Genomic DNA, 25,629 nt, shown 5'->3' with positions numbered 1-25,629 from the left:
TTAATTTTACCTTTTATTGAACCCAATTTACTTCAGAGCCTTGGATTAATCTAATAATCACAAGACTATAAAACTGAAATTAATTGAGCTTTACATATATAAAATGCCAGGGTGCATTGCAGACCCATACAGGCACAGCAGTAATGGTGCCTGGATCACCATGTGGGGGGTTAAAGAAGAGACTATGGGTTTGGTGTGCAACAAGTTGTAAAAACGCGTTGGTTCTGAGTACTGTTCATGCACCTCATATGTAATGTACACTTGCATAAATTAATTCGTCCCAGTCTTCTATTTAATTAATTCCCTTGCCTGTCAACCTTGCTAATCATAGGCATCCCTTTTGCTGCCATAAAACATTAAATAATATCAATTAAGAAAGATTATTTTGTTTTGTTTTTACTGTAATGTATAATGTTTTCAAATTCACATACTTCAAAATATATATATCCGTAAACTTTTGTGTTTTGTTTGGTTAGTATTACAGGGACAATATAATATAAGCGTATTTAATTAATTGAGGAATCAGAAATATAAATATAAAATAGATATATTTATATAAAAAATTTAAAATATTTTTTTTACTTTATATTAACAAAATAACTTTATATTTTTTAATATTTCTCCTTAAATCCACTATATTTATTTATCTTAATATTTATGAATAAAAAAATTGAACAGATAAAAAACTTCTTGGTAAGGACTCTTAAATTTGTGACTACAATTCGAAGCGACGGCATGGCGGTCGAACTCACGTGGAGCATTAAAAGGCAAATCTTTTTGGAAATTAAAGCAGCAACTTACAATCTTTAGGGAGTCGATGAAGAGATACACAGGGTTAGCAATTATTTTACGCCGAACTAGCTAGGGACTTGAAAAAGATCACACGCAGCTTAAGAATCTTCGATAACATATTACGTAAAATCTTTAGAGCTCAGATTGATGCACGCTTCAAATCCAGCTATAGTCAATTAGCCATCTTTGAAGGCTTCGAGAAGGGTTTTTTTTTTTTTTTACAATAAATTATTCATTCCTCTTTCTCTTCCTTTTTCGTGTGATTCAATTGTACACACAAATTTTATATATTAAAAGTATTTTTAAAAATAGCTACCAACATTACAATATTAATAAACTTGAATATGAAATATATAGGTGGGAGTTCTTTTTATTTTTCAAATTCCATAATTAATTGTTAGATCTGGATTTTAAAATATATATCCTAAATCTTGTTTTGAATATATAAATTTTCTTACAAATTCAAAAGCTTTAACCCTGCTGCTAGTGAGATGTTTGTTTAACATGTTTCGACAAAAGAAGGATGGTCATTTCATTTTTATTTTTATTTTATAGACTTGAACTTCTACTTGAGAGGATTGGTTTTTAGTACTTTGTTTTTCTTCCTTTTCGCATGGTCTCTGATTTTGGTCTCAATATTTGATGAAAAATTTAATTTTCGAGGACCACAGAATATGGAATCATTCACTAAAAAAACAAATCGCATAGAAAAACAGCTGATCTTGAGAAGAAGAAAAGAAGAAGAAGAAGAAGAAGAAGAAGAAGAAACCTTGGAATGCATGTCCTGTCCAATAACGAATATTGATAGCAGTTTTCCAACCCCAAAGAGTTGTGGATTTAAGAACTGGCTAAGTAAATAGCCTCTCCTGCTCCATGTACCTAACAAAACCCTTGCCTGGCACCAAGTAATTATTGGTCTGTACAGCATGGATTAAGACATGAGATGGCATGCCTGCAAATACCCAGCAGCATTTTGCTATTCTTCGTGGCATGCATAGAACTTGGATACGAGCAACAATGACTAGACATCGATTACTAAAATCCTGAATGCATGCATTGATTCCAGAAACTGTAGTAATCATTGCAATCGGACAATTGAACAGCCACCCAGGGCCATGGAAGTTGAACGCTCACTCATACAAAATTCGGAAACTGCAACTTCAAGTCTAACTTAACTAGAGTCCTCTCTAATGTCGACCATCATGTTATTTGTTTAACTAAAGCTGGAGCTTAGAATTGAACTTCCAAGGTTCCGAGCTGACCACGTTGTGTTCTGACTCGTCCCTCTCTCTCTCTCTCCTCTCTCTCTCTCTCTCTCTCTCTCTCTCTCTCATCAAAACCAAAATAATATTCCATCAATTAACTAAAATTCCACCATTGTTGGACTTACAAGACACTGGTGGAACTCGAGGCAGACATGACAGATAAGCTTGGTGGAACTTGTCCTCGACCATCTCTGCCTCTTACATCATGGGTTATATATGCTAAGAGATAAGACATGAAGTATAAGCCACGAGATTCTTTTGCGAAACGGTGGCAATATGCGTGAAGCTGGACGGTACAGGAAATTTTGTGCACAAAAAGAGTGTCAAGGAATTCACGTTCCTGCTTTGATTGGAGGGCATCTTACATGAAAACGGTGGTATAATATAGCCATGCATTGATGCTAAGCCATCCCATGTGGAGATGATTAATTGGAAGGCATCATCTTACATGAAAACTAACTTGAAGAGAATGACAAATAAACAGAGATGAGGTTACACGTTTTAATCATTCATAATTCTCGTCTTGTATTCTGTCATAGCCTCCATGTTTATTATTAAAGTTATTAAATCCAATTCCGATCATAGGAGAGATGCATTCACCGAGTTAATTTAAAACATTTGTTTTAGTATTTTTTTAAGAAACAATAAGAATGTTGTTGTTTTTTTTTTATATAATAAAATTCAAATTATATTTTGATTTAATGGAATCATTGATTGACCTGTTAAGTTTACCTAATTACATTAAAATCAAGCCATTTATTTTTCATCTATAACAAAGATGGGTATTTTTATAGTAATATTTATTGGGTTTTAATACTTAGAAAACACTATTTTAAAAATTGTTTTTTATATGAGTGTTTGTTTTCGTGGTTTATATTGCTTTTTGTCTAAAAAAAATACATTAATTTAAATGTTTTTATGTTTTTCATGATACTTTTAATATTCTGATATTTTAAAAAAATATTTTAATTAAAAAATATTTTTTAAAAAATATCATGTATCTAAACAGATGACTGACTCATTCAACCGGACGGAGCAAGCAGACAATTGAAGCGGATCGGGAGAAGCAAGAAAAAGGAGGGTACACTGAATCAGCCACCTGAAATGACAACAATGAAGCCAGTGACTGATGGTGTTGGAATGCATGCTAACGAGACGCTGCCGGGGCAGGGGGCAGGGGCGGGGGCGGGGGCGGGGGCGGCAGGACAGAGACAAACCACCAGCTCGTGAGACCCTGAGTGCTGATGGGCCGGCGGAGAAGCCTGGTTTTTCAGCCCAAACACCAATCTCCACCTTCAACAGGTGACCGATATCTTGAAATCACAGGCAAGTCTTGTATCTGTTTTGTTTTTCCTTGGACCACCTTAGTTTTGAGTGGAGATTAATTTTTTTTGGATGAAAGTTTTTAATTTATTCTTTTTAGTCATGCGGAATGTTGATTTTAAAAAGAAACTTGAAAAACTAAATCCAACCAAACTTGAAAAAACAATTATAAATAAAAAATATTATTAAATCAAAGTCTATAAAAAACAGTCAAACTAAAACTAATTAATTTAAATTAAATTTATTTAATTTTTATTATAAATATAAAACCAAACTGAATAAAATCGAATTGATTGGCTTAATTTTTATATCCAATTCGGTTGATTTTTTTATCCTTTGAACCAATACTCATTTAACTCAATCTTGATTTCCTTTTAACAACACGTAAGCATGTGACTGGGCTCCCTTGCCATCAGCCATTTGCAAGTGTGGGCTCGGGCCTTATTGAGGGAAACATTCGATTACCCATTTCCACTCAAAATATCACGATAAAGCCCAACATACTTGACTTTCTGGGCCCCGCGCTACCTTTCAGAAGCTCTTTCTAGGCCTCTTCCTTGAACGCTGAGAGTTCTGAACATGAGAAAGATTTATTTCTGTAGTATTATTTCCATTTATTAAACCTATAATAAATATCTATAAGATTACTAATTTGATTTTTTTGATATATTTTTTAGACTTATTATTGTAATATTTAGATATTCTTAAATGAATTTTAATATAGAAACAAAGTTATATTGGGTCTCGAATAAGGCAAGAAGAATCCGTTAGAATTACAAATTTGAATAAATGAGTTAATTTCGTGTATATAGGTTGTGATTGAATAAATTATATTTTACTACAGATCCGACGAGGCAATAAAATCTGTTAGATTAATTTATATTGATTACAACCTTAATTATAGAGGATATCATGCTCAACGTTGTTTTTGTTTTGTTTTTTTAATGGTAATAATAATGTATAAGATCAATTCTTATAATACATTGTACGTTTCTTCTATGAGATGTAGATATAATTCATAATTTAAAACTCAAGAAAGAGGCTGTAATAACTTTTTTATTTTTAAGATATTTATTTTGAGTTCTAGAATTATATAATTGTGTCCAACCTTATTGTTCTGCTGTTTATTTTATTTTATTTTATTATTAATTCGGTTATTTGGAATATCCAAATAATTATACTAATCAGACCTTAATAACAGAGAAAAAAACAAAATAAAGGCAGAAGAAAGAAAGAAACAAACTACGGCTGAGGAGGTTCACGGCGGAGACTAGGTGGTTGTGCAAAGCGAAATTTGAGGACCGTGTGTGTTATCTAGTCCGAGTATTTATTATTATTATTATTAAAAAGGGCAGAAATAGTTCAAGATTCTCACAATTGCGAGAAGGGCAAGACACAATGAATGGGTTAAATTGTGTTTATAAACTGATATATTAAACTTATAATTAAAATGATTTATTTAAATATAATGGGAGCTAGAACTTAGAACTACTTGTGCAAAGCACTGCCACTAGCCAGAGAAATTATTTGGTTTATTAGTGAGAAAATAATCTTGAATATATCTGGTTTTTGTTGTGTTATGATAGAGGGTTATACACATCAAGTAAAATTACTCAAATTTAAATTATTTTATTAAATATGTAATTTAAATTCAGTAGTTTTGTTTTTAAGAAATTAAATATATATTTTTTAAAAAAAATAAATGAATTGTCACACAAATATCGCAAGAAAAAATACAATTCAAAAGAATAATTAAAACATTATATAGTTTTTGTTTTAAGTAAACAGAATAACTAACCAAATTTAATTAATATCCATACAATCCGAGATCCAATATACTTAAAACAAAATAATTGAGATTAGTTAATTTTGAGATTTTTAAAATTATTAATTATGTAATTAAACACTAGCTAATAGCTACGTATAAAATAAAAACAACTGAAGCTAGTTAATTTGAAAACATTTGAAATTATTTTTATTTTTTAAAATAAAATAAACATTTCTTCATCTTATGAAAGCTAATGTATATTTAAAAATCACATCCCTCTCAAAATGTGAATGATTTTTAAAATCTTATTTAAAAATCACATTCCACTTTTTGTTCGATCGTCTTTAATGTTCATGGGCGCAGGGGAAGTCGAGTCCCTTATCTTCATTCCTGAGAAGAGGAAGAAGCAGATAGAGCAAGGGCGTCCCCGTCGCCTTCCGTATCAACACCCAATAAATATAATTTCTGGGAGGGAAAGTAAATCTTTTAATTTTCAGTCATCTTCTCCGATTAAAAAGCAATTAATGCAGTAGATAATCTACATGTCCTTTTAGCCTAAACTAAACATGTCCCATGAAGATTTTGTCTTTGCTTGACTAATTTTTTTTCATTTTCAATCGTTTTAAAAAATCTATAAATACCTACACGATCCATAAACCCTTGCACGTCTTTCGGCAATCCCTTCTGCCCCATACTCCATAGCAGAGTCAAGTCAACTCTTGTAATTCTTGAGAGCATCATGGCTTCACATCTCAACTCGAACATGGTTAGCCGCCTTTGTTTATACCTGCCATTTCCATCCACTGTCAAATATTTTTATTTCTTCTTTTACATTTTTTAATGACTTGTTAATTCTCTTGCAGTCTTGTGGCTTGAAAGTGGAGACCAAGGACCCTGAATGGCATAGGACATTAACCAAAGTACTGAAAAGAATCAAAGGTAACCAAGCACTTAATTTTATTTCTTGTTTGGTTTGAGATTTTTAATCTCATCTCTAATTACTCAACGGATTGAATATTGCGTATTAATTTACTACCATCTTCTCCAGGGGTTAGCTACGCCATAGATGTTGAACAAGGCATGGCATACATCAGAGGTAGAGTGGATCCAAACAAGCTGCTTAAAAAGTTATCAAAAGGAGGGAAACATGCAGACATATGCTGGGTCGAGACAGGAAACATGAATCCTTACATGAACAATGGCTACCAGTATCCCCCCCCAGGAGGCTACCACCAGCCAGGACCAGCATATCACCACGGCTATCACCCAGGTTATGCCATGACCAGCCACTATCCGAAGAGACCACCCACTTACTATGGCTATGGCTATGCTTATGGCTATGATCCTCGCAGCTATGTTTATCCTACCTGGGCTTAGAGTTTCTCTTTATAGATTGATAGATGGATGGATGGATGCAGATGGGGACTGCTGTTTTTATCCAGTCTCCTTTGTAGCAGATTGATGCCTGTGCATGGACCCAGGTGGTTTTTTTCTGTTTTTGGTAGTGGCACAAACGGATGGCCCATGGTTTTTTATGTGGCCCCTTCGGCCATTATTTTTTATTAATGCCAACTTCATATTTCGTAGACGGTTGGATTTGAACTTAATTTAATTTTTGGCGTGATGCAATTTATGGACTATATGCTTCGTATCACATCAGGCATGATGAGTTTGTCCTACCATTATAAATCTGAGAGTTGAATCTTTATATTTATGCAGCGGCGGAGACGGGGGTTTGCAGGCCCTGGCCCCAACAAGAGATTTCCCAGGCTTTGCTCCTGATTGTATGATTAAGTGGTGGATTTGATTTGATTTTTGAAGTTGATTTTGTGGTTGTTTTCTTTTCAATGATTTTGTTATTGTTCTCGTAGTTTATAAATGTTAACTTACTTACAGGAAGCAAGGTTGAAACCCTTACGTTGTATTATTTCATGGAACTGTTTCAATCATAGAATATGACAAGAGTGGGATACGCTGAAGGATTTGTCTGTGACTGAGTTCGAAGTCTTGTTTGTTTTGCCCTTTTGTTCATGGGCTAGCAAACATTTGACTGCTTAGCGTAGACACCAACCAGTTTCTATTTTTTGTCATTTTACCACATGTAGAAGTCAACTAGATCTGTGGAATTATCTGTAAGAAAAAAACCATGTGGAGGTTGATAGAATACGGTATACACAACCGGTAAAATAATAATTAAATCTTAAAAATATATGATTTACTTGGAATTGTTTATGTTTGTGATGAATTTCCAAGTCTTGTATGGTTTCCCTTTTATGATAATCAATGGTTAGCATACATTTGACTGCTCTGATATTATTTTATTATTTTTTATGTGTTGATGATAAAAAATTTTAAAAAAATTCTATAATATGGTTACTGTGATCATAACCTTCTAGCCTCAAAATTCATTGTGTTGCTTTGGTGTTTATGGGTCTCAAGATAGGCTGCTGACCTATAAAAATTTTAAATGCCAGTCCCTTTGAGCTGTTTATGAAAAATCTGCCTCTGGCAATGTAGATGTTGTCGCCGAGGAAAAAATTCAGCACCACAAACATTGGTTTCCCTCGATGATGATTAGTGGGTGGCAGCAGCAGATCAGAAGTTGTCTTGATTTTGCCAATATTTAGTTTGGATTTGGTGGGACTGTTCTCACATCAAAGAATAACACAACATTATGAAACTTTAAGACTACTCCTCTAGTCCTGTAATTATAACTTTTAAGGAACAGTAAGAAATCACTATGAAGTGTATGATCCAATGTACTATAATCCCTGCCCAAAAACCCTCTTAATTCCTATACTTTAACAAGAAATTAACCTCCAAAATAAATAATCAAGATTCTGCCTCTCTAACTCTGTCCAAGGCCTAATCTACATATCTCCTCCACTGGAGGACTATCCCACTTGAAAGCCCTTTTCTTCATTTCATTAAAATCATCCAAACATTGCTTCTCCTCTAGACCCATAATCCTCTTCCTTCCGGAGGCAAGTTCCTTCCCAGCAGCTCTATCAAAAATCTTTTCCCACCCACTCTCCCACCCACCATGTGCATCACATAACTTAAGTGTCCCGTTTTCCCAGTTAGTCCAACTCCAACCCTTATGAAGCGATTTCATAACTTTACCTACACAAGTCCCTTCACAAACAGGATTACAAGGCCTGCATTTCGCACCACTTAACGGGCCGGGACTCGACAACGCAGCCACCGGCACCCCGAACCGTTTAGGAGGAAACTCATATCTACGATCAGTAACAATACAAAAGGGCAATCTTTTAGTAACAAAAGGAACACCTTGTGTAGTAAGCTGGGCTTTAAAAGCAGTTTCCGAGTTGAGTTGATGAAATCCAGCCGCGTCAAGTTGGGGAACCAGCGAAAGACGTGAAAGGGCTACTGTTGAGGTTTTAAGATCACCGATGCCAAGCCGGTCATTAAGGCCACCATAAGTAGATCCTGGTGGAACCAGGTAGTGACCCGGGATGAAATTTTCAGGCCCCAATGGAGCATTCCAGTACCCGTCAACACGGGTACGGATTATCCAGTCATACTTAAATCCCTTTAGGCTTTGGTATTCCTGGATTATTGTCAGACATCCTTCTACGAGATTAAAATATTGAAGCAGACCCTGAAACAATTAAAAACGACACAAATCATGAATTCACCTTCGTTTTGTCCGTTACTCGAGTACCAAAACGACAGGCACTGTATTACAACAAGTTGATGGTGATTGAACTTTACTAACACGTTTACAGTAATAGTTCGTGTGTGTGTGTGTGTGTGTAGATGGATGGATATGAACCGTTCCTGGAAATTTATAGATATGGTGATGGACGTATTCGAAAATTTGTTTCGTTCCTTGAAATTTCAGCAATAACAACAGTCCAAAGGCTATGGAACTATTTATAAAAACAAAAATAAAAGTCAGAAAATTCTCACAACCTTATCATAAATTAGAAGAGAAACCATCAGAAGAGACCAAAAAAAATTCCTTAAATTGTAATTTATTGAAACAAATTCGATAAATAATGTAATTATACGAAAAACAAGAATAAAAAAGAGCTAATCCATCATTAACATACAGAAAATGAATTAAAACAAAAAACCAACTTTGAGAATGGAATTCAAAGCAAAATATAAAGCAAATCAAGGAAGGTAAAAGGGGAAGCAGACCTGTATGCCATTAGGAGAGTTAGCAGCAGTGAGGACACGGAGCTGAGGCAAGGTCTCAGGCAGAGGTTTAGGATGGATGATCCGGACAGAGGCAAGCCTAGGAACAGACTTCAAGAGAGAAAATTTGAAAGCTTTGTCGTCAAAATTACTGTGTAAAAATAGGTCTGAATTTGGATACACTTGGAGAATATTCTTGATAATGGAGGGTCCAGTCAGTTCAAACCTCCTGGCCCCGCCAACCAAACACACCGCCATTCTCGACCGACCCAACTCATCTTTCAACGAAGTTGACGCACTGCGATTCACAGGCGCCAAACCCGGGAGAGCAATTGAGGAATAATTCGATGTTGTTGTTGTCGTTGTGGTGGTGGTGGTGAGGGGGAGGGGGAGGGTGATCACGGACGCGGTTTTGTTGAGGAAGTGGGAAGCGAAGGGGGCAAAAGAGGAAAAAGGGTTGATGGGTGTCAAAGAGACGGTGAGGAAAAGGAGGAGAGTAAGAGTAGGGATGGTGAAGAGGAGAGGTTTCCAATATAGATCAGAGAACAATCTGGACATGAAAGGAGGTTTGGTCATTTTTTGTGGGGATTGGACTAGCATGTTTTGTAGGTGAAGAAGAAGGGTTGAATCCTGGTTTTGGCTGCGCCCATGACGAGGCAAATTGCTGAAAAACTTGAAGGAAATTTGGGTGTTATGATCTGGTTTTGTAACGGTGGTTTCTGGTTTGGAGACGAGTGGCCTTTTGGTTTGGTAAAAGGCAAGATGTTCACGGTACACGCGGTTTTATTTACGGGAGGATGCTTTTGGAGTTCTTGGGTTTTTTATTATTATCATTTATGACAAACTAGACCAATGCCTATGATTCATTTGCTTATTCGTGACATAGTCAATGAAATCAAGTTTATTTATGATTTCATTCTCGAAATATTTATATATTTATAATTTAATCATAATTACAAAACCTGAATTGGCCTATAACGGTTATTTTAAAAAAAAAATGTATTGTTAATAAAAGTATTAATAATTTCATTTTTTAACGTCTAAACCATAAATTCAGCTGCAAATTAATCAAATATATCGTTCATTAATTGCAAGTTTGCCTCTCTACTAGCCGACGTTACTTTAGTTTTTTTCAGGAAACAATTAGGCGTTGAATTAAATTCTAAGAAACGAGATCATCAAACTAATCACGATTTAATTAAACTCAACACTTCTTCGTCATCCCTCACGTTTGATCTTTTTTTTTTTTTTTTTTTTTGTATCAATATACATGGACCTACTTTTAGCACAAATTACTATGTAAAAGCTCGCAACTAATTTTTATTTGACAAAGTCTTCTGTTTCAAGGTAAGAAAACGATACAATTGTTTTTTGTAATACTGGAAGGAAATTTATGATTTCGACTTGTCAAAGTATTTTTTTAATCAAATCCCTTGCGTTGAAATTTAAACCAAAGGAATGTGATCACGTGTTGTGGATAACAACTGGTGTGCGTTGGAAAATAGCCAAGAGTATAAAATGATTGCGTATTTAATAAGATTCTCGCTTTATGTTACTTGGATGATGTTTGATATTGAATCAAATATTTTTTTAATTTTTAATTATTATTTTTATTTTTAAATTGTATTGATACACTGAAATAAAAAATAAATTTTAAAAAATAAAAAATATTTTTATGCATTTTCAAAATATAAAATACTTTTAAAACAACTTCTAAAAAAACACTAAATTAATCATGTTAACTTTTCAATTGAAAGAACAAAACCTCAAAGACTAATCACAACTACAAAGACAAACATAAAATTTAGAAGGTGTTTGAAACAGAGATATTGTTGACTTTTTTTTGGTGAAACCCACATAAAAAATACATGTATTTTATTTTTTTAAGGTGTGATCAGTGTTTTAAAAGGACTGTACTTTAAAAAAAAACCAATCACACCTCTATCTCAAACACACTTACCCTAATTCAAAATTTGGACAACAAGTTTGTTGGATTAATCTATAGATTGATAGGTTAGTTTGATTTTTTTTTTTATATATCAAAATAACATTATTTGTTAAAAAAAAAAACATTGAAATAAAATATAGACCGAGCAAGATTCATAGTCAATGAATTACTGAATTAACTAGCCTAACCAAGTCAGGTTTTATAATTATGTGTTAAACATGTATCATATCTAGTCATTTAATTGATAATGAAGTATATAGAAACAACACAAGAAAAAACAATAAATACAATAACACAAAATTTTTCAAAAGAAAAGATAACATTGAAACTCTAATTTATAATCTTATTATTGAATATTTCTTTTTAAGTATTTTGTTTTTCTAAAAGGTTTACAACTTCTTAAATAACCAAAAAACTAACCTAAACAAACTAGAAAAATAAAAGAAAAACAATAAAAATCACAAACAAACTATAAAAAATAAAACAATAAAAAATAGTATTCAATTTCCTAAACTAAATAAAAATAATAAAAATATTAACTTTTTCTAAAAATCATCATCATCGGATACCTAAGCTTGACCCTATGATCTTCACATCGTGTTTAGGAAAGGAGAAAAGGTGAAAAGAAAATGGGAAGGAAAAAACAAATTTCAAGATTTTTCTCTTGTTTGGAAAGAAAGAAGAGGCAGGGGAGGGGACAATGGGAATAAAATGTTCTCCGGGGAAAAGAGTGGTGAAATTATAATTTCATCCCTTTAAAAACAACTAGCTAGTTTTAGACCAAGGATATTTTCTTAGTAATTTTAACTTCCAAAAAGATTTCCCTCCAAGTTTTTACCATTTAAAACATTGAAAACAACGAACCTTTTCTCCATTTTTTTTTCATCTTATTATTAATTTATCCAGAGGAAAAAAAGTGTTTTGTCATTTATCTCATTTTCTATATTTGTTTTCCTCGCTCTTCTTATTTTTCTAAACCAGTATTGACGGCGAAGGTTTCATTTCAAGTATTTCCTTTGTCGAGCCTGTAGCCCATCAATTGTTGGGCTCATTATGTTTCTTTTCACACTTTCTCCTCAGCTCTCATCTCTCATATAATTGTCAAACCTAATCCTCTAAGTTAAGAAGTTTATTTTTATATTTTATGAAGAAAATTTTATTTATTTATTTTAAATTATTTTTTTAATATTTTCATATATTTTTACATGTTAATATCAAAAATAAATCTTAAAAAGTAAAATAACATTACTTCAATATATTAATATACAACTGGAATACCAAACAAATTCTAAATTAATTTATAAGTCAATCTAGATTTATTATTTTTGTCAAAAAAAAAAAAAAAAAACTTATCGAGCACATGACTTGATTAAATCAATCATGTTTTCAAACAACCTGGCAAGTCATTCAAACTTGATACAAGAGTTTATTAAGTCAACCCATATAGCCAAGTTCAATGACTATATTCCAATTTTAACACCGACAACAATTTTTTGTAGTAAACTACTGGTGAATTCATACATTTTAGTACAATAATTATCAATCTCTATAGATTATTTTTTAATATATGTTTTTTAAAGCTATATATATATATATATATATATATATATATCTTCTTTTGTAACTTAATTATTCTATTAATTTTCCATGACAATTCAATTGTTTTTTTTAAAAACCTGATAAATCCTGTATTTTATTTCTTTGTAACTTAGTTATTTCATTAGTTTTTCATGACAATTTAATTTGTTTTCTTGTTAAAATATACATCATTTCTACTCAAATTTCAAATTTTCACCTACTAAAGACAACAAAAGAAGCAAACAATCAACTCATTTCAAGGGACTAACCTATGTTTTTTTCCAAAAAAGGAGCTCTAACTCATAACATCTAAAGACTAAAAATAACGTCTTACACCCATCCTACCTTCAGGGGAAATGATATACTGTCCAATATTTAGAAACTGCACAAGACCTGAATGGATGCATTTATCATCCAAAGAATGAATAAATTGACATATACTACTAATTACTCTTACGTGAGACGTTTCAAACAATATGATTGAAATTAAATGAGATAAATATGAAACACCTACAAGAAAATGAGGAGCCTGAAAAATCAAGTCTTCATTGCAAGGGAGGGGGAGGCAAGTCCAGCGAGTCATCAGCTGAAGGTGGAGGTGACGACCCAAAATCGAGATACGGGTAGACACCAGGTGGCCTTTCCTGAGGTTCGATTGATAGCAACTGGCTTGATTCTCCCACGACATCAGCCCATCCATAATGGGGTTCAGCCCTTTTGTCAAAACCAAAAAAGTTGCTAGTTAATCCAATTCGTAATAGTTCCAAGAAAGAAATTTACATCTTTAGTACAAGTACTTTTTTATTAGCCAAATTCAGTGTGTTTGGTATTGCGGTAGCTTTTGTGGTTGTGGTTTGAAAAAAGTTGTTTTATAAAAAGTACTTTTAGTTGAGGTTGGTTTGAAAAAATAGGTGTTTGGTTAAAACTGTGGTTGAAACTGAGGTTGAGTAAAAAGTAGTTTAATGTGTTTGGTTAAAAAAATGCTTTTCAAATTGAGGTTATAAAATATATATATATATATATATATATTGTTTTTAATTTAAATATTGTAGATTTAATTATTGTTATTACATCATGAAATAAATAATATTTTATATAAAATATTTTTTATTGTTTCATTAAACCATTTACAATTCCATCACGTATAAAATACATCCGATAAGGACTATAGTTTTATTGGTTTTGTAAGCGCGCAACAACATCAGGTAAAATATCATCAGAAATAAAATTAGGATTGTGATCAAATTCTACAAATATTACGTCATCAAACGATCTTCTTCTAATTTATATAGTGTTATTGGATAATGTAAAACACTAATTTTTTAAAATAAAACACAATTAAAAATAAAAAATATTTTTTTTTACTGGATCAGAACCAGGTCCGGTATTCACTGTTCATGTGAACAGTGGAAGAATTCTCCACTGTTCATATGAACAGTGAAGGAACTCTCTACTGTGCACTTAAGTGAACAGTGGAGAGTGAATTAATTTCACTCTCCACTGTTCACTTAAGTGCACAGTGGAGAGTTCATTCTCCAACATGAGAAGACGCAGGTAGGATCGCAGGAGAAGAACGCAGGAGAAGCAGATAAAATCTACTTCTCATGAGCTGAGGTTCGACCTCAGTTATTAGGTGGGGCCCATGTAAAAAAATGAGAAGTTTGGATTAACCAAACACTTTACTTCAGCTTTTGTTTTCAACCGCTGCCGCAACCGCAGCGCCAAACAGCCACATAATAGGTTTCCTCGTCCACAACAATATCCCAGCTTTCACCTGTTGTGCCTTTTCCATATTTGTGAACTTTCCTGGTAAGCATAAAGAAACATCAGACTGGCAGTTCCCGATACAGCACACTGAAAAAACTCATACATACTGAGTTCCATACCCGTTCCCAAGATGTTCCTCTCCCCACGTCCTTGACCAGCCTGGACATGAAACACAATAAGTGACACCAGACTCCAAGAACTAAGCAAATAAAGTCAAACATGAACATTTCAGTGATCGTCCAAGTTACACCAGACTCCTGTTCTACGAGTGTACATTTCTGATGTACAGAGTTGCTTAATAATGTCCAAGGGAATGGTCGGAAAAAACAAGTTTGAAGCTCTGGTGGAAAGATATTCTTCAATGTAGGAATCACTAACTAATTAGACCTTGTTTCAAAAAATCTAGCAAGTTAAGAGTCTTTCATATATATAACCTGATGATCACAAAGAAAATAGCAACAAATGCTAATGGATTTCTAGAGAGAAGGTTGCTTTCCTGGATTGTAAATGTTGACAGGCAACGAACTAACTGTGAATGTCGGCAAGTATCCACCTTAATGTATTAGTAATGAGAGTATCTTATGAAACTGAGCAATTCTCGTATCAGTGAGGACAAGAGAAGGCACATTAAAAAAATTATGCACCCCTATGAAGAATGTACTTGATGTACATTTCTAGTCAACAAAAACAGTAGTCTAAAGTACAACCAACATAAATAATTACAGGAAGCTAGGATAGAGGAGCATAGAACATGATTAAAAACATACCTCCACCACTAGGAGAACCATGCCATGTCTCCCCATGGCGCGAACCTATACCAGCAAAGAACTTTTCTTCCCACTTGTCTCCCCATTTGGTTCCCAATTCGGTCTCGGCCCATTTATCTGTCCTGAGGAGAGAAAAAATAAAACTTGGGGAAACTATTTTCAAGCTCTTCTAATTATGAAGTTAATTGAGAAACATGAGGAGATATAAAACTTCGTGCAATCTTTCGTTATTCCCAAAGCAGTGTGGTAAAAAGAAAGGAAGTTCCATTGAAAACTCTAGATCACTTATGTTTCATATATTTGTCTGAGGTACTTTTATTATATCATCACTCAAAATACTGACTAATACCTAAATGTTTTTTTTTTTAGAGGAAACAATTAATTCGTATCTTCAGGTTTTGCACATATTTTATGATAGCCCTCCTTCCTACATAGACTGCGCCATGCTTCAGCATCTAGAATCCTGAAAAAATTCTACTCTAACAGTCAGGGCCTGAATAACAGACAATTTCAACTGTTTATGACTGATCTCAAAAACTATTTTCTTATGATACTAATGGATTATTAATTTTACATGGCCGATGATACTGGGTATTAAAAAGTCCAAAATAATAAGCTGGCTAAAAATAGATTGGGGTACAAAGAAAAGATAAAATGGAGAATGCAAGAACCATTTTGTGACGGAGCCTCTTCCATCGTAATGCTCCCCCCACTTCTCCCACCATGACTGCTCATTCAATCTTCCATACTTATTTGCCCCTTTCTCAGTCCAACCTTTAGCATCATATTTTTCCCACCTAAGTCCAAAATTAAAGCGCGGTTAATAAATGGATTTGTTGTTCTGCTCAGTTGCATGCTTGACCAAAACAACTCATATTCATCATATTGACTCTTTATCGGAATATTAGCTTACCATTTCTCATACCATCCAGCATTTTCAGTGCCCAACTTCGCTTGTTTCTGTGCACTCCTCTCTATTCTTGCAAGATTACTGCAGTAACAAAATAAGATAGGTGGTTTATTAATGAAAAGTTCCACACGTGATTAACTGAAGACACTCATTACTGGCAGAACTTTCAATCTTATTTGGATAGGAAAAAAGATACGAATTAAACCTCCATTCATCTTGATGAAGCATCTCTTGCCATGTTTCCCACCACGTGTCCCCTTCAGCATTTCTTCCAGATTTCTCCACGCCTGAGAAAGATCATCTTGAATGAGGGTGAAAGCCTCAATATGATTAAATTTCCAACCCAATAAAATTGAAACTACTCATCATATCATGTAAATGATAAGACAAGCAATATACCTAGCTCTTTGTATCCGGTCCAGTCGCCTTTCTCCCACCACTGTCAAGGAGATCAATAAATCCAATTAAATGCATCCACCTGGGATGATACTCTACTGGGGTTAATGATCAATCCCAAAATAACAAAGATTTAAAAATAAAACAAAAACATGACAATTGACTAGCAAAATCAAACTGTACATTTCAAAAAGCAGGAATGCACAGCCTATATCACCGTTCCTACACTGGAGGACAAGGAAAGGAGCAGAGCCAAGATGCAAGTTCCTCGTAATTTTATTTTTTTTAATTAGCATTGAATCAACAACCTTTCCTGTGGTGCAATTCAACTGACAGGTGGATTGATCATGGGAGGGCCGACAACAGAGTGAGTAATAATGAAATTAATTTTGCAATATTGGCGCTATAATCACATCGGATGGATAGTACGAAAATGGGGCAAAATATCAAAACATATGCTCGAACAAGCAAAAAAAAAAAAAAAAAAAATAAAAGATTATACCGTTTCTTCCCATTGAGAAGAAGTATCATGTGATCGACCACCCATCTTCTTCCACCTACATCTATAACCATTTTCGCCAAGATCCTCTCCACTTTTTCGAAACCAACTACTTCCATCCTCATTAGTCCCACTCTCATTCACTTTCTCATTTAACAAGTTGATTCCCATATCTTTCTCATTCGCAATACCAGTATCTACATTAACCCAATCATTGCTCAAAACACACAGTTAACGCAAAATCCAACTCAATCACTGCTAATTACCTCTCTTCGGCGGTGTATCTCGCGACTGTGGGCCGGAATTTCTCGGCGTACATCTCGAATAAAACTTCTCTTGTTTCGTACCGAAGCGAGACCTCCAGTTTATTTAAAAAAAAATGAAATTGATTAATAAACCTAAGAAGTATCATAAAGAAAGGGGGTAAATACGGTGTTGTACGTACTGAGGAGAGGGAAATGGCAACACAGTAATGGCTTGGATACGACTTCTGTGAGAGCGTTTCTCCTCGGGTTTCTCAATGCTATTACCCGACCCGGACGCTCTGCGAACCACTGAGTCAGAGCAACAGCAACTATTGATTCGACTCCCCCGAACTCCATTACCGTCAAGGAACAGGCTCAGTCTCCGCTTCTTCTTCCTCAACTCAAGTTCGTTATTGTTAGCGTGGAAAGGAGAACTGCTGAGTCGGCTGCGCTTGAAATCGGGGTGAGTCGTAAAACCACTGGAACTCACAGCCATTGATTACGAAAATGTCATCCAAGAGACTGCGGGAGTGGTTTATGAAGTGGAAGGAGAGAGAGAAGCCTAGAATTTTGATAAATTAAATTAAAAGATGGAGGGGCAAAGGAGAGAATATCGCGGAATTTAAAAAGAGGAGGTGAGACATTTGATTGACTACGGAGACTGAGCGCCTGCTACTGTATTGTTTAGTTTTTAAAAGAGTATTTCATGTTAAAAAATATTAAATTAATAAAAGAAATTTAAGTGTATTTTAATAATTTTGAGGTGTTAATATTAAAAATATAAAAAATATTTTTAAAAATAAATTTATATTATGATATTAAACTCAAATTAAGAGACCTTGGATTTTAAAAAAGAGAAATGAATGTGGTTTCAATTGGGTCTGGCTGTTGAATCGAGAATGATTCATCAATTAATTTGGTGATTTGTTAATTTAGGATATAGCTTGTATTTTATTTCAAATTAAATTGAGTTTACTATCTCAACTTACAACCTAGTTAAAATTTAATTTTTATTTAAAACTATATTATTTTAGTTTTATTATATCACGTTTTGAAAATATAATATTTATTAAATGATCAAACCGTGTTATTTTTTGGATTAATCGGTTAATTGTGTTTTTAAAATAACAAAGAAAATTTCAAAACTATCAAGATCAAGGGGGGTTTTGGCGAGATTTTTGGTATCTAAAAATATGACTATTTGTGTAGCTACATGATGGCTATTATAGAAAAAACAAGCTCGTGAAACTCCTATAAAAATTTAAACACAAAATAACGATCAAACAAAAAGTTATGGTCATCTTGAGCTGTTATTTAAGCCTTACATGACCAGATCTTTTTTTTTTTTTTTTTTTTATCTTAAACCTGTCTAATTGATTTATAAATACATTTGTTATGTCATCCACGTGATTTGTTATTTAGTTATGTCAAATTTACACCCGAATGCTTGAAATCACCTACTGTTATGTGAACAATAACTTTTTGAGATTTTAATTAAAATTTATTTTTTATTCAACAAATTGGAGTCCAAAACATATTTGAAAGAAAAACTTCATAAAATTATGATTTTTGTATAAAATAACTAACCGATTAATATAACTAGATCCAACTAATCGACCAATTGAGACAGAAAATTAGAATTTGATTATGTTGCGCCTTAGAAACGTGATATTTAATAAATATTGCTATTCTAAAATGTAACATAGTCAAGCTATATAATTTCACTAAATCTATTTAAACCTCCGTCAAAAATATGATATTGCTATTTTAAAATGTAACATGGTAAAGCTATTCAATTTCACTAAATCTTTTTAAACCTTCATCAATTTACCAATTTTTTTTTTAATTTACTGTACTAATTCTATAAAAAAAAATCCGCTGAAACTTGTAATTTTGTGTATCACGGATTCACGCTATCACAGTACAAGGCTGGAAATACCGAAATAGAGCTCCTGGAGGTAGAGTTGCCATCAAGGACTCGGTGTTTCAATTTGAACCCAGACTCTTCGACGACGTGAGCAAAGTGGTTCACTATTGGACCAACCCTTAATTCGCAGAATGACATTTTATTTGAAAATCCATGGTTTCTAATCTCATTCAAATAATTGTTAGTACATGTTGTTTTCTAAAATAAATTTTTATTTAAAAATATATCAAAATAATTTTTTTTTTTCAGATTTTTTTAACATTAACACATCAAAATCACAAAAAAAAACACTACAACAAAAATCAATTTAACTCTTTCTCAAGCCAAAAACATTTTAAAACAAGCATCTAAAAACACCCCCTAATACCAATTTTAGAAAAGGTTCCTGAAATCATCACTCCATAGATCTTGGATCCTCAAGATTGGCTCCTCAACCCCAATGGTTGAGATTCTTCAAAACATGATAGAGGAAAATGATTTTCGCTGGATTAGTATATGATCAAGTGAAATTAACAAGTTATGTTCTCATGGATTCCACTGATAAAAAAGAATGTGGGCATTTTGCAGAGTTAGTATACAATATACACGGGACAAACTTGGTGACAATATAGCGTCAAATGTAACGAAAAAAGCTCTTCAGCATCTAAGAGTACAATGAAACTTGCATTGACATGATAAGACCTCATTGCAGAATTGTTTTTTAAATGGAGTTCTTACCTGACATTTAGTGTTGGTGGAAACAGCCAGAAGATGGTTTAACATAGGGCATATGCGCGATGAATTCATTTTTTGGGGAGATAAGGCTTTATTGATTCTACTACAACCTGCAAGACATGACAAGCAATTTAATTAATTAGATTGTGAACAAAGGTCAAAGGAGTTTCCCAATGCAATCCAAATTCCATAGTATGTATTAGTGGGAGCAAAGCATCCACAACGTGGATAATTTGACACAGATTCTGGAACAAAACTATTGCACCGTGCTTCCAGAACCGAGAAGACATGCCTCACACCCTTAAAATAAGAAAATGGACTCTGTAAATGCAATTCAACTTGAAACTTCTGATGGTAATGCAAGGGAAATAATGCAGTGTGATATTCAACAGAACAATCATCAGCCCATCGTGGCCTAGGCATGAAAAGCATCAAACCAATAATTTACTTGGCGGCCAGGGCCTGGAAGATGTATGCCTTTTGCAAAACATGAGGCTATGCATCAGTGGTTCAATTGTTTTCCAAATGAAATGAGTAACACTTCTAATGTTTATCGCTACAGTAAAGGACTAGTGATCTTACCCTCCCATCATAGGATAAAGATGCAAAAATCCAAGGTTCTTGAGAACTCCAAGCAAGCCCTATCATCAGAGGTTACTGGTCAGGTTGATTTTAAAATTTGACGTTTAAAGATACCATATGGCTTCATTCATTACCATAGACACTGTCGTCATAGTCACTGAATGAGTTCAGCAATGGATCAAGTTCCCGAGTTGGTGATTTAAACACACTGCTCAATACAAACACATTGATGAGATATCAGTCAAAGGAAGAATGAAAAGTTCCCGAGTTGGTGATCTAAACACACTGCTCAATACAAACACATTGATGAGATATCAGTCAAAAGAAGAATGAAAAGGTCAAGAGTAACGCATCTGGTAAACAGATAAGAAAAAATGACTTTTCAGATGTCAACTCATCACTGGTTGTCGTAGAAGCGAACCACAAATTGACAGTCGAGTCTGTACCACCACTCTGCAATAACTTACCTTTGGTCAGGAAAATGTTGATAAATAGGATAGCTAGAAGGGTTTCGTTATCATAACAACCATCCAGACAATGAATGACTTCAAATGGAAGGGTATGTCCCCTACTGCCTTATTGTAAGGCATATAATTGACGATACATAAAAAGCCAAGAAACAGTGATACTTGTGACCAGTTTTTTATACTTCCCGTATTCCATAAGCGCTGTCCATTTGAGAAAGCACATGCTTACAGGCAATGCAAACAATGAACTTCGAAAAGTTTGCTGACTTTCCACCTTTGGACTCGATTGTGTTTGACATTTTTAGATAAAAGGTGATCATTGGTGACTAATATGGAAGAAGGTGGTGTGTGTGTGTGTGTGTGTGTTTTGTGGGGGGTGAGGGGGGGGGAGAGAGAGAGAGAGAGAGAGAGAACCAGGATCAGTCCATCATATTCAGGGTTACATGCGACAGCCCATGTCCTGCCAACATTTGGAAACACAGTGAGAGAACTATAAATACTTGAATTTTAACAATTTTATACACTGGAGGAGGAGCCGATAGAAAACATCTAACTTAATAAGAACATATAATACACATGCAACCATATGGCCAGAATAGCTCATCAGAACTGCATCATACAAGAAATGGATTACCAGTGTGAATGTCCACGAAGCTCTTTTATAGGAACCTTGGGCATTCTAAGATCCCAAATGTGTATCCCAGATTCATCCTCTGCGGTAACCTGCAATGATTAATTCATTAATGCCAATAAATCTCAATGGGCAGTGGTATGATGGTATTATTGCCAAAGAATTTTAACAGATCCTGAAGTTCATGAAGTTTAACGAGAGAATTAACTTTATAACAGAAAATTATTCTTTGCATTTGAAGCACATTTCCGAAAGATCAATGCCCTGATGCTCTCCATTGTAATTTTCTCCAAATTTAGACAAATCCCTGAAGGGCTGTCATTATATTAACAAAACTATAGCTTGTGGCATTTTCTCGGTGCATAAAAATCACTGTTTATTTTTTCACAAATTATTGTGGATTGTAGTAATTTTTTTAAAAAATTTTCAATTTGATCCTTGAATTTTTTTTCTTTGCACAAGTGAGCCCTTTTGAACCAAAATTAGCACCCAATTGTATGTTTTTTTGGGAGGGAGGGAGGGTTGAATTGAAGGACAGAGGACTGAAATGAGAAATACAGGTAATATAGGTAGCTATGCTACAAGGTCCCTTTAATTTTTAAAAAATATATTTTGGTACCAAACTTTAATTTCTCATTTTGCAGTTTTTTTTTCATGGGAGATTCCAGCAAAAAAAGAAAAAGCTCCTTGTTGGTGACAATTCTGACTATCAAATAGGTTAAAATTAGTGTCAACAGATTCCACTAGGTGAAGAGAGTTTTATAGTGGTTATTTTAAGCTTTAATGTAGCATAAAAAACCAGATCTATATTTTTTCCAGTTTGATTCAGTGGTTTAGACCGTATTTTGGGTTTAATGAGTTGATAGGTTAGTTTCTTGATGTTCTAACAGTGTTTTGTAGTTGAAATGGGTTTAAAAAAGGTTTTTTGGATAAAACACTTGTAGGCCCGACTTTCTAGCCATTGCAGTGGTGGATAGAATTTGAACCGGAAGACGACACGTCTTTTGTAAATTTTTTATTTCAAATTTTGATTTTTAATCCTTTTATCAAACTTTAATTTTTTTTTAATATTATTCTTGGATCCATAATCTTGGTTTTTTTTTTTTTTTCAAAATTAATTCTCATTCTCTTGAATTTTATTTTTTGTTTTAGGTTTTTATGTTAATTGGATTTTTCTTTTTGATTTTGCCATTTAATTCAAAATTTTAGGCTGTCCTCTTATTTTTGGAAGTCGATATGGGGCAAATATGAGGTTACATGTCAAGTGGATTGACTTGAGTTGATCCAATTCAAACAATTTTTTTTTTATTTTATAAAAAAAATAAAAGTAACATTATTTTGAAAGAAAAAAAATAAAGAAAAATAGTCAACGAGTTTTGACCTGATTTTAACTAGGTTTGCCACATGTTAATCAAGTCACGGGTCAACTCGTGTTTTTAATCGTTCCACGCCAGATCAATTCTCTTCAAATTTCTTTTTAAACCTGACTTGCCTTAAGCCCTGAGTCACGGGTCAATCCACCGTTTTTTTTTTTTCTATTGGATTATAATGTTTGCATGATCCTACTCGCGAGTTTTGACAACCTTACCTAGATTTACTGGTTCTTTGTTTTTTTTTATTTCTTTTCATTAACTAGATTTTTTATTGATTTTATCCTTATATGTTTTGATTCTTGGAGATTGACAATCATAATTGTTTTCAATTTTCTGTTTATAATATCAAGTCATGAATTTTTTTCTCTTCTTTAAAATATACTGACAACGCTTGAATATCTTTTTTTTATATTATAGAATATTGATCCCGGCCCGTAACGAAACAAGGGCCACCTATCTAGTAATCTTTCTAAATAAAAAGAGTTTATGATTTGATGCCTTCAACTGCTCCAAAAAAGTATATTTCCTCACTACTACAGATATATGAGATTATAAATCGATGCAGAGATGCATGTCTAGAGGTAAACAGAGTTACAGTATAGCACTTACAAGTATATGTTTCTTCCTGGTGTCATAGTCTACATTGCGAACATGGCCGCACTCAATTGAATTTGCTTTCCTGTAAACACATAAATCATACCGTTAGACATGATTGACATGCATCTATCTTAATGGTAAGACATAAGCTAATTAGCAGTTCCAAAACACCAATCAAGATTTTGTTAAAAAAAAGAGTCAGAATCTCAACCACTGATGTAGTGAAATCTTCATAAAGCTAAACTAGTAGGCAACAAGCTGATATTCAAAATAATAATAATACTAATAATAACATAATAATAATAATAATAATAATAATAAAAAAAACAGAATTTTAAAACTAATTCATCAGTATAGATTCAAACACAAGTTAAAGAGGTTACAACCCTCCAGTTCAGGACTTGGAATGCTGGCTATTATTAATAGATAAGTTAAATAAAAAATAAAATAGAAGGATATGCAGAACTATCATACTTCATCGCCCGAAGATCCCAAAGCTGGACTGAGGATTCACAAGTTGCTGCAACAGCATTCACGTCATGTGGATCCCAGGCTCCACCAGATAAGTAATGCAGCATGCCAGCCGACTCCTTCGATTGCACCTAGATTTTTCAGTAACATCTGAATACGTATCAGCACAAGAATTCAAGAGTGAATTACCACAGACTTGCACAGTTATACTTCACTCGTTTATCCCATCCACTGTCACCAAACAACAGCATAATGGTATCATTCAAAACACCAATTTCCATCATTTTCACATTGCATAAAATAAATACCTATACCATATCATAAGCACCAATATGAAAAACATAATCATACAAAGAATCCCAGTACAACTTCTACCTGGGCTGCTTGTCTTGAACAGTCTAAGCTCCACAAGAAGATATTTTCCTGATCAATGCTTATCAACTTATCATTCCTTCCCGATGGCCACCACAGGACACTGTTGGGTACCCACATATGGCAATTGCGACAAACAACAAAACATTTAAGGATCCAAATATCCACAAGTTAAGAACAAAACTCAAAACCCCACATCATAAAACACACATGACATGAAACACTTCAAACTCACCAATTAACCTTCCCAACATGTCCATCAAGAGACGCAATCCTTTCCAATTGCGGAGAATTTAATTGCCCATATAACTCAGGAATCTGCCACACTGCTGCTCCAAATGATTCACCTTCAATCCAAAAAAATCCCATCAAACCAGACTAATTCAGCTCACATACGCACATTAATGCATCGATCACGCTCTAACTGAATTGTTTAAACATAATTAAAAAAAACTAAGTGATTGATTATACCAGCGGAGAAAACAGTGGAGAAAACACGTTGATCAAAAGGACAAGAAGAGAGATTCCAGATCTCTTCAGGGTGCGAAAACAATCCTTCGCATATCAATTCAGTTCCGCCTGCAGATAACCTAAGCAAGTGCACCTATTCCACATTACAATTTCACTCATTAGATCCAACAAAATAGTCAAAAAAAAAACAACAAAAAAAAATCAGAAATAGTTTTGACCTCGTTTTCTTCTCTGAGACTGAGAGTTCCAGCGATGAAGCTGGTGTGATCCGTGTCTGCCTTCACATCTGATATGCACCTTGCCTGGAGGACATTGAATATTTTGAACAAGATTAGGGTTAGATTTGAAGAAATAGCGAGTGAGTTGGGGTTTTGGAAGGGTGACCACCTGATATTTGAGGCCGTAGCCAATGCCTGTTGATCCTCCTTGCATTTTTTTTTGCTTGCGATGATGAGAGCAGAGAGGAGCTATCTACGTTTCTTCATGCAACCTGTTGATTTTTCTTTCTGTTTTCTCCCTGGCAGGCCCGTTAAGGAACGATGTTTGTCTAGAAAGCGTGGGCTCAAGGAGGCCCACTTATTGTGGTTCGGTTTGAGATAAGC

The 25,629-nt window shown here is 33.9% G+C and overlaps 4 protein-coding genes across 6 annotated transcripts; 1 reads left to right on the top strand and 3 right to left on the bottom strand.

The window, feature by feature from the left end:
• The first annotated feature begins 5,830 nt into the window (after window positions 1-5,830).
• Window positions 5,831-6,706, top strand: LOC118042098 (heavy metal-associated isoprenylated plant protein 32). The gene is made up of 3 exons (XM_035049666.2): window positions 5,831-5,914; window positions 6,012-6,087; window positions 6,197-6,706. Exons 1-3 carry the CDS (start codon window positions 5,888-5,890, stop codon window positions 6,523-6,525), a joined length of 432 nt encoding a protein of 143 aa, XP_034905557.1. The 5' UTR covers window positions 5,831-5,887; the 3' UTR covers window positions 6,526-6,706.
• Window positions 6,707-7,810: 1,104 nt separating this feature from the next.
• Window positions 7,811-10,121, bottom strand: LOC118042096 (uncharacterized). The gene is made up of 2 exons (XM_035049664.2): window positions 9,316-10,121; window positions 7,811-8,770 (listed from the first exon to the last, which is right to left on the bottom strand). The coding sequence occupies exons 1-2, from the start codon at window positions 9,910-9,912 to the stop codon at window positions 7,997-7,999; spliced, it is 1,371 nt and encodes a 456-aa protein (XP_034905555.1). The 5' UTR covers window positions 9,913-10,121; the 3' UTR covers window positions 7,811-7,996.
• Window positions 10,122-14,366: 4,245 nt separating this feature from the next.
• LOC118042095 (protein EARLY STARVATION 1, chloroplastic) lies at window positions 14,367-18,087 on the bottom strand. The gene is made up of 10 exons (XM_035049662.2): window positions 17,623-18,087; window positions 17,444-17,535; window positions 17,181-17,374; window positions 16,682-16,721; window positions 16,488-16,569; window positions 16,286-16,363; window positions 16,044-16,169; window positions 15,373-15,494; window positions 14,725-14,764; window positions 14,367-14,644 (listed from the first exon to the last, which is right to left on the bottom strand). Exons 1-10 carry the CDS (start codon window positions 17,916-17,918, stop codon window positions 14,536-14,538), a joined length of 1,179 nt encoding a protein of 392 aa, XP_034905553.2. The 5' UTR covers window positions 17,919-18,087; the 3' UTR covers window positions 14,367-14,535.
• On the bottom strand, window positions 16,510-25,574 carry LOC118042094 (WD repeat-containing protein DWA2). 3 transcript variants are annotated; one of them, XR_012169228.1, is made up of 15 exons: window positions 25,415-25,574; window positions 25,246-25,329; window positions 25,028-25,160; window positions 24,792-24,903; window positions 24,560-24,659; window positions 24,188-24,315; window positions 23,726-23,795; window positions 21,747-21,835; window positions 21,527-21,572; window positions 21,025-21,098; window positions 20,780-20,853; window positions 20,646-20,704; window positions 20,067-20,173; window positions 16,682-16,760; window positions 16,510-16,569 (listed from the first exon to the last, which is right to left on the bottom strand). XR_012169228.1 is itself a non-coding variant. In XM_035049659.2 (13 exons), the coding sequence occupies exons 1-13, from the start codon at window positions 25,457-25,459 to the stop codon at window positions 20,132-20,134; spliced, it is 1,056 nt and encodes a 351-aa protein (XP_034905550.1). In that variant the 5' UTR covers window positions 25,460-25,574; the 3' UTR covers window positions 19,854-20,131. The 3 variants fall into 3 exon arrangements, 1 of the variants encoding a protein (XP_034905550.1); XR_012169229.1 differs by lacking the exons at window positions 16,510-16,569; window positions 16,682-16,760 and adding an exon at window positions 18,827-19,800; XM_035049659.2 differs by lacking the exons at window positions 16,510-16,569; window positions 16,682-16,760 and having other exon boundaries at window positions 19,854-20,173.
• Between the last annotated feature and the right edge of the window lie 55 nt (window positions 25,575-25,629).

Source organism: Populus alba, chromosome 2 (assembly GCF_005239225.2).
Source record: "Populus alba chromosome 2, ASM523922v2, whole genome shotgun sequence".
Taxonomy (NCBI): Eukaryota; Viridiplantae; Streptophyta; class Magnoliopsida; order Malpighiales; family Salicaceae; genus Populus; species Populus alba.
Note: the sequence above shows the minus strand (reverse complement) of the source record. Positions and strands in the feature narration are given on the sequence as shown.